Below are 12,672 nucleotides of genomic sequence, written 5' to 3' on the forward strand. Positions count from 1 at the left end.
CCTAGCGTGATCGACGCAGAAGATGGGTGATTTCTGCATTTCCAACTGAGGTACCTGGTTCATCTCATTGGGACGGGTTAGACAGTGGGTGCGGCCCATGGAAGGCGAGTCAAAGCAGGGCGGGGCGTCGCCTCACCCGGGAAGCACAAGGGGTTGTGGGATTTCCCTTTCCTAGCCAAGGGAAGCCGTGACAGATTTACCTTGAAAAATGGGACATTCCTGCCCAAATACTGTGCTTTTCCCACGGTCTTAGCAACTGGCAGACCAGGAGATTCTTTCCTGTGCCTGGCTTGGCAGGTCCCAAACCCATGGAGCCTTGCTCACTGCTAGCGCAGCAGTCTGAGATTGACCTGCCAGGCTGCAGCCTGGTGGCGGGAGGGGCGTCCACCATTGCTGAGGCTTGAGTAGGTAAACAAAGTGGCCAGGAAGCTCGAACTGGGCGGAGCTCACCACAGCTCAGCAAGGCCTACTGCCTCTATAGACTCCACCTCTGTGGGCAGGGCATAGCTGAACAAAAGGCAGGAGAAAATTCTGCAGACTTAAACGTCCCTGTCTGACAGCTCTGAAGAGAGCAGTGGTTCTACCAGCACGTCGTTTGAGCTCTGAGAATGGACAGACTGCCTCATCAAGTGGGTCCCTGACCCCAGTGTAGCCTAACTGAGACACTGCCTAGTAGGGGCCAGCAGACACCTCATACAGGCAGGTGCCCCTCTGGGATGAAGCTTCCAGAGGAAGCATCAGGCAGCAGTATTTGCTGTTATGCAATATTTGCTGTTCTGCAGCCTCTGCTGGTGATACCCAAGGAAACAGGGTCTGGAGTGGACCTCCAGAAAACTCCAACAGATCTGCAGCTGACGGACCTGACTCCTAGAAGGAAAACTAACAAACAAAGGAATAGTATCACCATCAACAAAAAGGACATCCACACCAAAACCCCATCTGTAGGTCACCAACGTCAAAGACCAAAGGTAGATAAAACCACAAAGATGGTGAGAATCCAGAGCAGAAAAGCTGAAAATTCTAAAAACCAGAGTGCCTTTTCTCCTCCAAAGGATCGCAGCTCCTCACCAGCAATGGAACAAAGCTGGATGGAGAATGACTTTGACAAGTTGACAGAAGTAGGCTTCAGAAGGTCCATAATAACAAACTTCTCCGAGCTAAAGGAGCATGTTCTGACCCATCACAAGGAAGCTAAAAACCTTGAAAAAAGGTTAGACGAATGGCTAATGAGAATAAACAGTGTAGAGAAGACCTTAAGTGACCTGATGTAGCCGAAAACCAAGGCACGAGAACTTCGGGACGCATGCACTAGCTTCAATAGCAAATTCGATCAAGTGGAAGAAAGGATATCAGTGATTGAAGATCAAATTAATGAAATAAAGTGAGAAGACAAGTTTAGAAAAAAAAGAGTAAAAAGAAACGAACAAAGCCTCCAAGAAATATGGGACTATGTGAAAAGACGAATTCTACATTTGATTGTTGTACCTGAAAGTGATGGGGAGAATGGAACCAGGTTGAAAAACACTCTTTAGGACATTATCAAGGAGAACTTCCCCAACTTAGCAAGGCAGGCCAGCATTCAAATTCAGGGAATACAGAGAACACCACAAAGATACTCCTCGAGAAAAACAACCCCAAGACACATAATTGTCAGTTTCACCAAGGTTGAAATGAAGGAAAAAATGTTAAGGGCAGCGAGAAAGAAAGGTCAGGTTACCCACAAAGGGAAGCCCATCAGACTAACTGTGGATCTCTCTGCAGAAACCCTACAAGCCAGAAGAGAGTGGGGGCCAATATTCAACATTCTTAAAGAAAAGAATTTTCAACCCAGAATTTCATATCCAGCCAAACTAAGCTCATAAATGAAGGAGAAATAAAGTCCTTTACAGACAAGCAAATGCTCAGAGATTTTGTCACCACCGGGCCTGTGTTACAAGAGTTCCTAAAGGAAGCAGTAAACATGGAAAGGAACAACTGGTACCAGCCACTGCAAAAACATGCCAAATTGTAAAGACAATCAATGCTATGAAGAAACTGCATCAATTAACAGGCAAAATAACCAGGTAACATCATAATGACAGGATCAAATCTACACATAACAATATGGACCTTAAATGTAAATAGGCTAAATACCCCAATTAAAAGACACAGACTAGCAAATTGGATAGAGTCAAGCCCCATCAATGTGCTGTATTCAGGAGACCCATCTCATGTGCAAAGACACACATAGACTCAAAATAAAGGGAGGGAGGAAGATCTAACAAGCAAATGGAAAGCAAAAAAAAAAAGCAGGGGTTGCAATCCTAATCTCTGATAAAACAGACTTTAAACCAACAATGATCAAAACAGACAAAGAAGGCCACTACATAATGGTAAAGGGATCGATGCAGCAAGAAGAGCTAACTATCCTAAATATATATGCACCCAAGACAGGAGCACCCAGATTCATAAAGCAAGTCCTTAGAGACCTGCAAAGAGACTTAGACTCCCACACAATAATAATGGGAGACTTTAACACCCTACTGTCAATATTAGATTAACGAGACAGAAGGTTAACAAGGATATCCAGGACTCAAACTCAGCTCTGGACCAAGCAGACCTAATAGACATCTACAGAGCTCTCCACCCCAAATCAACAGAATATACAGTCTTCTCAGCACCACATCGCACGTATTCTAAAATTGACAACGTAATTGGAAGTAAAGCACTCCTCAGCAAATGTAAAAGAACAGAAATCACAACAAACTGTCTCTCAGACCACAGTGCAATCAAATTAGAACTCAGGATTAAGAAACTCACTCAAAACCGCACAAGCACATGGAAACTGAACAACCTGCTCCTGAATGACTACTGGGTAAATAACGAAATGAAGCCAGAAATAAAGATGTTCTTTGAGACCAGTGAGAATGAAGACATGATGTACCAGAATCTCTGGGACACATTTAAAGCAGTGTGTAGAGGGAAACTTATAGCACTAAATGCCCACAAGAGAAAGCAGGAAAGATCTAAAATTGACACCCTAACATCACAATTAAAATAACTAGAGAACCAAGAGCAAATAAATTCAAAAGCTAGCAGAAGGCAAGAAATAACTAAGATCAGAGCAGAACTGAAGGAGACAGAGACACGAAAAACCCTTCAAAAAAATCAATGAATTCAGGAGCTGGTTTTTGAAAGGATCAACAAAATTGATAGACCACTAGCATGACTAATAAAGAAGAAAAGAGAGAAGAATCAAATAGACACAATAAAAAATGATACAGGGGATATCACCACTGATCCCACAGAAATACAAATTACCATCAGAGAATACCATAAACACCTCTATGCAAATAAACTAAAAAAATCTAGAAGAAATGGATAAATTCCTGAACACATACACCTTCCCGAGACTAAAGCAGGAAGAAGTTGACTCTCTGAATAGACCAATAATAGGCTCTGAAATTGAGGCAATAACTAATAGCCTACCAACCAAAAAAAGTCCAGGACCAGATGGATTCACAGCCAAATTCTACGAGAGGTGCAAAGAGGAGTTGGTATCACTCCTTCTAAAACTATTCCAATCAATAGAAAAAGAGGGAATCCTCCCTAACTCATTTTAATGAGGCCAGCATCATCCTGATACCAAAACCTGGCAGAGACACAACAAAAAAAGAGAATTTTAGACCAATATCCCTGAAGAACATCGATGCGAAAATCCTCAATAAAATACTGGCAAACCGAACCCAGCAGCACATCGAAAAGCTTATCTACCACGATCAAGTCGGCTTCATCTCTGAGAAGAAAGGCTGGTTCAACATATGCAAATCAATAAATGTAATCCATCACATAAACAGAACCAATGACCAAAACCACATGATTATCTCAATAGATGCAGAAAAGGCCTTCGACAAAACTCAACAGCCCTTCATGCTAAAAACTCTCAATAAACTAGGTATTGATGGAACGTATCTCAAAATAATAAGAGCTATTTATGACAAACCCACAGCAATATCATACTGAATGGGCAAAAACTGGAAGCATTCCCTTTGAAAACCAGCACAAGACAAGGATGCCTTCTCTCACCACTCCTATTCAACATGGTGTTGGAAGTTCTGGCCAGGGCAATCATGCAAAAGAAAGAAATAAAGGGTATTCAATTAGGAAAAGAGGAAGTCAAATTGTCTCTGTTTGCAGATGACATAATTGTATATTTAGAAAACCCCATTGTCTCAGCCCAAAATCTCCTTAAGCTGATAAGCAACTTCAGCAAAGTCTCAGGATACAAAATCAATGTGCAAAAAATCACAAGCATTCCTATACACCAATAACAGACAAACAGGAGAACCAAATCACAAGTGAACTCCCATTCACAACTGATACAAAGAGAATAAAATACCTAGGAATCCAACTTACAAGGGATGTGAAGGACCTCTTCAAGGAGAACTACAAATTACTGCTCAATGAAATAAAAGAGGACACAAACAAATGGAGGAATATTCCATGCTCACGGATAGGAAGAATCAGTATCATTAAATTGGCCATACTGCCCAAGGTAATTTATAGATTCAATGCCAAGCCCATCAAGCTACCAATGACTTTCTTCACAGAATTGGAAAAGACTACTTTAAAGTTCACATGGAACCAAAAAAGAGCCCACATTGCCAAGACAATCCTAAGCAAAAACAACAAAGCTGGAGGCATCACACTACCTGACTTCAAACTACGCTACAAGGCTACAGTAACCAAAACAGCATGGTACTGGTACCAAAACAGATATATAGACCAATGGAACAGAACAGAGGCCTCAGAAATAACACCACCTATCTACAACCATCTGATCTTTGACAATCCTGACAAAAACAAGAAATGGGGAAAGGATTCCCTATTTAATAAATAGTGCTGGGAAAACTGGCTAGGCATATGTAGAAAGCTGAAACTGGAAAGCTGAAACCAGATCCCTTCCTTACACCTTATACAAAAATTAATTCAAGATGGATTAAAGACTTAAATGTTAGACCTAAAACCATAAAAACCCTAGAATAAAACCTAGGCAATACCATTCAGGACATAGGCATGGGCAATGACTTCATGACTAAAGTACGAAAAGCAAGGGCAACAAAAGCAAAATTGACAAATGGGATCTAATTAAACTAAAGAGCTTCTGCACGGTAAAAGAAACTACCATCAGAGTGAATAGGCAACCTACAGAATGGGAGAAAATTTTTGCCATCTGCCCATCTGACAAAGGGCTAATATCCAGAATCTACTAAAAGAACTTTAACAAATTTACAAGAAAAAAACCAAACAACCCCATCAAAAAGTGGGCAAAGGATATGAACAGACACTTCTCAAAAGAAGACATTTATGCAGCCAACAGACACATGAAAAAATGCTCATTTGATCTCAAGTTACCCTTTTACTCTTACTATTATATCCAAAGTGTTTCATGTACTATACACTCTGAAATTCCTTCATAGAGTTCTCTGTGTCTATGACCTTCACAACAATCACTTTCAGCATTTTCTCTACATGTTAAGTCCTTAGTTTTCTGGACTTATTTTCTGGGGAAAAATAGTTTTCCCCATTTCTTGTTTTTGTCAAGATTGTCAAAGATCAGATGGTTGTAGATGGGTGGTGTTATTTCTGAGGCCTCTGTTCTGTTCCATTGATCTATATATCTGTTTTGGTACCAGTACCATGCTGTTTTGGTTACTGTAGTCTTGTAGTGTAGTTTGAAGTCAGGTAGTGTGATGCCTCCAGCTTTGTTGTTTTTGCTTAGGATTGTCTTGCCAATGTGGGCTCTTTTTTTATTATTATTATTGAACCTTCTTAGACATATAAAAATCATTTTAGAGACGTCACAGCTTAAAATGCATGAACAGATTCAGTTGGTCCTAGATTTTCCTTACAAAACACTGGCTTTCCTCTAAGGGCTTCTGTGATTGTAGGTGTTAGAGTGTTTGCAGAGGCAAAATATTTGTAATTTCATGGAACGTGAAGGCCTTTTGATTCCCCCAAATACTTTTTCCTACTCAGTGATTAATGACGATATTAAATAGTTTCAAGGTACATCTAGCTGAAATCAAAACAAACTATAAAGGTTTGCTCATTAAAACGCAAATATACTTGGTAAAGAAAATATTCTGAAGTGTAGTGAGAATGAACTTCTACCTTTTTTTCTAGGCTTTATTTGACTTATGACAATTCAATTTACAGTGATTCACACTTACAGCACTCTGCTTTTTTTTTATGTCCATGTTATTTATTAGGGCATTTAAAATTAATAGTGAACAAATATTTCAGTCAGTTGTCTTACAAAACATATGAAGAAGGTGCTATGGGAACACGAATGAAGAGTATTTAACTCAGGTAGGCAAAGGGGGAAGCAGACATCAGGAAAGACTTCATAAAGGAGAAGCATCTTAAGCTTGATCTTAAAGAATATGTGGTAGTTAGGCAATAGTTAATATGTAGAGAAGTAAGATAAAGTTTTTCCAAGCAAAAACTATATAAGCAAAGGGGCCAGGCGTGGTGGCTTATGCCTGTAATACTAGTACTTTGGTAGGCTGAGGCGAGAGGATCGCTTGAGGCCAAGAGTTCAAGGCCAGCCTGGGAAACATAGTGAGACCTAGTCTCTTAAAAAAAAAGATATATAAATAAAGGCTTAGAGATAAGAGAGAATAAGAAGTAAGAATCATCATGTCAGGTTTAGGGAGAAGCAAGGTCTGATAATAAAGAGGTAAGAGAAGAAACAAAAAAATTAGAAGAAATCAGATTATAAAGGGCCTTTCATGACATGTTAAGGAGTTTGAATTTTATCTTGAGGTTATGAAAAAACTGCTGAAGAGTTGCGTGTAGGGAGTGTTAATAACAAACTAGCAAATTTGAACAGATTACTTTGGCATCAAATTGGAGAATGGATTGGGAAGATGTTAATTGGGGGGAGGGGAGCCTGTAACAATTGTCCAGGAAGTTAATAATAAAGACCTAAACAGGGCCAGGCACAGTGGCTCACTCCTGTGAGCACTTTGGGAGGTTGAGGTGGGTGGATCACCTGAGATCAGGAGTTCGAGACCAGCCTGACCAACATGGAGAAACCCCATCTCTACTAAAAATACAAAGTTAGCTGGGCATACTGGTGCATGCCTGTAATCCCAGGTACTCAGGAGGCTGAGGCAGGAGAATCACTTGAACCTGGGAGGTGGAGGTTGCCGTGAACCAAGATCGTGCCATTGCACTCCAGTCTGGGCAACAAGAGCAAAACTGCGTCTCAGAAAAAAAAAAAAAAAAAAAAAGAAAGAAAAAAAACCACCTAAACTAAAACAGTAACAGAGGGAATGCAGAACAAGGGACAGTTTTAAGAGCATGTAGAAAAGCAAGTATTGTAGAGAAAATAAGTTTAGTATTTGTCATGTTATATTTACTAGCAGCAGATACATAATACATTTAGAATATGAGTTTGGAGCTTGGACAAGCTCTGGGCAATGGTAAAGATTTACAATTTACTTTATAAATGGTATCTGAAACTACTAGCCTGCATGAGGCCATCTGAAGTCAATGGACAAGATGTGAAAAGGGCCAAGGGAAAAAAACTGTAAAGAAAGCTTTTCAAGGAATTCACAAAGGAAGGCAAGCCTGTAAAGGAGCCAATTAAAGGATACAAGTACCACATTAATTTACCTATCTCTTCCGCACTAGCCTATGAAATCCACGGGGCAGGAGTTTTATTTTTATTCATCTTTGCAAATACAGGACTTAACATAGTATCTGACATTTACTTGATGTTTATTAAATATTTGTTGAACAAAGTAAATTATGTTTCTACATACGATGGTTTCTAAACACCTAATCAAAGTGCCTAGGGGGTCTAATTACGATACCCTTTTGCACAAAAAATTGAGTGTGATCTATTTCAAAGGTTCAATGCAAACCTCATTATTATTTTTCATCATCATAGGTGGAAACACTTGACAAAAAGTTATCCATCTATGAAGAGTCTGCTCACGTCCAAGTGACAACTGATTTGATGAATAAATGAATGGGAAACAAGCACATGAAGGGAAAAGAGAATACATCTGACAGCATTTTTCTCTGGAGGAAAAATGAAATGGCAATTTCCAACTTTTTTTTTTTTTTTTTTAAATTAGAATGTCTCTTTAAATGTGACCTGGAGTACATGGTGAGATTTTTTTAAGGACTGATGTTAAGGGAAACTCCTCTGAAATTATAAAAAAAAAAAAAGGGATGGTTTATTTATTTTTATAACAGGTAAAGTATTATTAATTTTTTTATAACTTTTTACATTCATATTTTCTGAAAATGTCTTGGTTTCTACTGATACCAATACATATCTCAACATTCTACCTTTAATAATAAACAAAACCATTCCATTAAAATTGTTCTGAAATCACACAGTTAATTCCGGACTAATCCCCTACTCTAGTGAGTTTTCTAATCTTTCCTTTATTTTTTTTATTTTTATTTTTTTTTTTTTGAGACGGAGTCTTGCTCTATGACCCAGGCTGGAGTGCAGTGGCGCGATCTCGGCTCACTGCAAGCTCCGCCTCCTGGGTTCACGCCATTCTCCTGCCTCAGCCTCTCCGAGTAGCTGGGACTACAGGCGCCCGCCACCACGCCCGGCTAATTTTTTGGTATTTTTAGTAGAGACGGGGTTTCACCGTGGTCTCGATCTCCTGACCTCGTGATCCGCCCGCCTCGGCCTCCCAAAGTGCTGGGATTACAAGCGTGAGCCACCGCGCCCGGCCTATCTTTCCTTTATTGACGAGTAAAAGAAAAACAAACGGTTTAAGCCTAATGATATGCATATCTAAAAGAATGTGAACCAAAGACGTAGGATAAGGGCAAATTGTATAATAACAATCCTTGTCTAAGTGGGGACACAGACAAAAGAGCTAAAATCTGGCACCAGTAAGTTAGCTGCCACTATTTTTTATAATTTAATGGTTGAAGAAGAGCACAATTATGTAGTAAAAGGAAGAATGTAAATCTTGAGACCTTAATCCTATTCCTTTTCTGCTATTCTGAGTTTGAGTTTCCTTGACAAAAAAATTAGGGTGTTTGTGCTCTCTACTGTTCATTGTAGTTTGAATATTTTATGATTCTATAAAGCTTTTATTTATAAAATTAATTCTGTTGTGTTGTTTCTTTCTGCATAACAAATTAAGAAACTATATTCAAATTGCACTGAATACAACTTCTCTTTTTGGTGTTGGGAAGAAACCACATGCTTTATTGGCTGGAAGTTCTCCTCAGGAGCCTGGTCTTCTGGAACTGGATGCCTAAATACAACTCCTATGCTGAATTTTTAGAAATGGAAATTGTTAATTAAAAACAAAATACTGGGGAATGCTACCTTTCCATTGTCTTAGTATCCATGGATAAATTAATATTTTTTTTACATTTTTACATTTAAATATAGGTTTTCCAAACAGAAAAAGACAATTACAAGACATATTAGTTGTCTCCCATTTCTGAGAGAAAGGACATCATATAGACTCAGAGTTAACTACTTTCCTCACTCAGTGCTGAGAGCCCTTTCTTTAGTTTGCAGTATTGGTATTTTGATGGACAGCAGAAATGCAGCTAATTTTCTTCTTCTTCTTTTTTTTTTTTAATGAAAAGGCAGTTTCATGGATTTTACTCTGTATACTGTTAAGGCTGAACCCTTAGCATTTTTCTTATTGAGTGGAAATAAGGAAAAAAAAGGATGATAATTGTAATAATGGTTAATAATCTTTCTTTTTCAGGAACACTGTGCATTAATGTTACATGAATCTTATTTGGAAAAAAATGAAGAAAAGAAAGGGCAATGGTCAAATATAATAGTACCTCGGTAATTGATGATTTCTGTCCCAAGCACCGGAGTCATCTCCAGGACTGTGATAAAGGCTTTGTCCATAGATGTCAGAGGAAAAGGAGACATGCGATGTCTTCTAGCCACCTTGGTGATATCGACAGCACTGTGACCTAAACAGTAAGATAATTAACTAAGAATATGATGCTGTAACACAGATTAAAAAGTGGCAATGACTTATAACATCACAACTCCCAATTTCAAATGTCCCCAGATGAAGATTAGCAGGTGAGAAACTGTTTCTCCTGCCTCCAAAATATAGCCTGCTCTGGTGGAACATTAAATCAAGTTAGCAATGTTACATCATGTGTCAAAACTTAGTGAAATTCAATGATGACATTGACTAATCCTTTTTGAGCGCTTCCTATGTGTCAAGGCAGTGTACTAAATTAACTCATTAATCCTCCTAACAATCTTATGGTGAGGCACCATAATTATCCATATTTATAGGTGAGGAAAGAGAAGCTTAGAGAAATTATGTACCATTTCCTAAATCACAGAGCTAGTAACAGAAGAGCTAAGATTCAAAACTAGGTAATTTTGGCTTCAGAGTTCACGTCCTCAACTACTACACACAATTTTGAATACTTAATGCACTAGTTAGTAAAATGAAGTTCCCAAACTTCTATTTAGGATATCACAGAAAATTTTCTCTCCTCTGAAAAAAGTTATGGAGAAATATTATTTAGCTATCGACTCCACAGGTGACCATATTTAGTCCCAAAGCATTCATATAATCCATACCTTAAAACTACGAATTTTGTGTCTCCAATCTCAACCTCTACCCTCAATTCTACATTTTTATATCATCCAACATGCATTTGGATGTGCAACCAGCAACTCAAACCTAAAATGTCCCAAAACAAACTCTTAATTCCCCATCCTCCTATTCCATCCCTGCAATGACTTATTCTCTTGCAGTTCCCATTTCAGTAAATAGCAACTCCATTCTTCCAGTTATTAAGCCAGAACCTTGCAAGATACTTGATTCTTATCATATATTTAAACTATCTTTGAAATATATCTGGAATCTGATAATTACTCACCACTTCGATTACTACTACAATAGTTGAGACCATCATTGATTTCCTGGGAAATTGAATAGCATCCTAACTGGCCTCTCTGCTTCTATCCTTGTCATACTACAGTTTATTCTCCACACAACAGTTACGATGATTCTTTGAATCATTGGATCGTGCTAATCTCTGCTCATAGCTCTCTAATGACTTTCCACGTCCCTTACAATAAAATCTCTGCTATGGCCTATGAGGCCCAAAATATTATGGCTCCCATTGTCCTCCTAACATTGTATCTTTGTTTACTGTGCTCTAGTCATACTGGTTCCTTTCTTTTACTTGCTCATGCCAAATTCATCTCTCCTCAGGGTCTTTGTACTTTGTTTCCTCTGCTTGAGCCATTCTTCCCCAGATAGTCTCTCATTTCCCCATCTATCCATCACTTCTTTCAGGTCTCTGCTCAAATATCACTTCATCAGAGAGAAATTTGTTGAATACTCTCTATGGAATAATACCTACTATCACTCTTTATTTCCCTTACCCTACTTTTCTTTTCTTCATAGCTATATACATGCCAATGTACATACATAATATGGATATTCATAACCATATATATAATATGTAAATATAAATATGTAAAGTTATATTTGTTTATAGCCTTCCTCTTCTCAATAGAACATAAAACTCCACGAGAGCAGCAACTTTGTCTTGTTTACTGTTTTTGTCCCCAATACTTAGAACAGTATCTGGCACATATTAGCAAACAAAAAATAGTATTTGTTGAATTAATAAATGCATAATTTAATGACAAGAAGGAACTTCTTGGAGTATTATATCTTCATATATAAATAACTTGGACTTTTCCTTGGAGCCACATAAGTCTACATCCCAAAGAGTTAACAGAAAGTAGTAACTGCAAATACTGCTGCTTAGCTCTCCTACCTGCTATCCACAATCCCCTTCTTAAGCAGCTAGGAGTGGCCGTATGATATAATTCTGGCCAATCAGGGGTAGGAATAAGTCCCTGGGGCAGGCTTCCTCTTACAAATAAAAAGATGAACATATAAAGCTTTAGGAGGAAAAAGCTTTTGCCCATCTACCGGTTTTTCTACCTGGAACATGGCTGGAACTGGGAGCCGGGCTGACCCTGGGGACTGGGAGGTGCTGTAGCCACTTCTGAACTATGAAGATGCAAGCCCATGCAGTAAGTATAGAAAGGTAAAAAGAAAAGAGTCCAAGTCCCTGATGACAATGTAGAGCTGCTGTAAAAACCCTAGACTGCGTGGCTCCAGACTTAGATATGTGAAATACATAAGCTCCCATCTCTTTAAAACACTTTATAATGATTATATGTATCCTTCATAAGATTGTGAGTTTCTGGTCGTTGCAACTTATTAAATTTAGCACTTCCACTCCAGTCCCAGTGGCTGCTCCAGACATGTTTAATGAATTGACTTAAAGGCACTACCCCAAAGGGTTTTCATTCTAAGACTAATGACATTGTCATAGGCACCTAAGAAAAATATATACAAAGTTGCTTATACTACTAATATGTGATCTCTTCTCATGGTGAATCAAAATCGCAAAATTTTCAGTTTGAAAAACCTTAGAGATTATTTAGTGCTACATAGAATTTTCTATTCAAATTGTGGGTGAACACTTATAAAAGGATTGAAATATAAACTTATTTATAACTCATTTTCACTGAGGTCTTGACCGACTCATTCAAATATAAAAAAATCATTGTCACAACCAGTGTAACTAGGCAGAATGATATTGCTGCTTCTGCTTTTTATTCAG

General features: G+C 38.5%; 1 protein-coding gene across 16 annotated transcripts in view; it reads right to left on the reverse strand.

Annotated features, from left to right (window-relative positions):
* Window positions 1-12,672, reverse strand: part of GPHN (gephyrin) — a 667,615-nt gene that overhangs the window by 119,683 nt on the left and 535,260 nt on the right. For all 16 annotated transcript variants that reach the window (XM_032179254.3, XM_032179251.2, XM_032753695.2 and 13 more), the window contains one exon: window positions 9,832-9,969. In XM_032179254.3, the coding sequence (XP_032035145.1) occupies window positions 9,832-9,969 (138 nt within the window). The remainder of the gene's footprint in view (window positions 1-9,831; window positions 9,970-12,672) is intronic.

This window comes from Hylobates moloch, unplaced genomic scaffold, assembly GCF_009828535.3.
Source record: "Hylobates moloch isolate HMO894 unplaced genomic scaffold, HMol_V3 SCAFFOLD_16, whole genome shotgun sequence".
NCBI classification, from domain to species: domain Eukaryota; kingdom Metazoa; phylum Chordata; class Mammalia; order Primates; family Hylobatidae; genus Hylobates; species Hylobates moloch.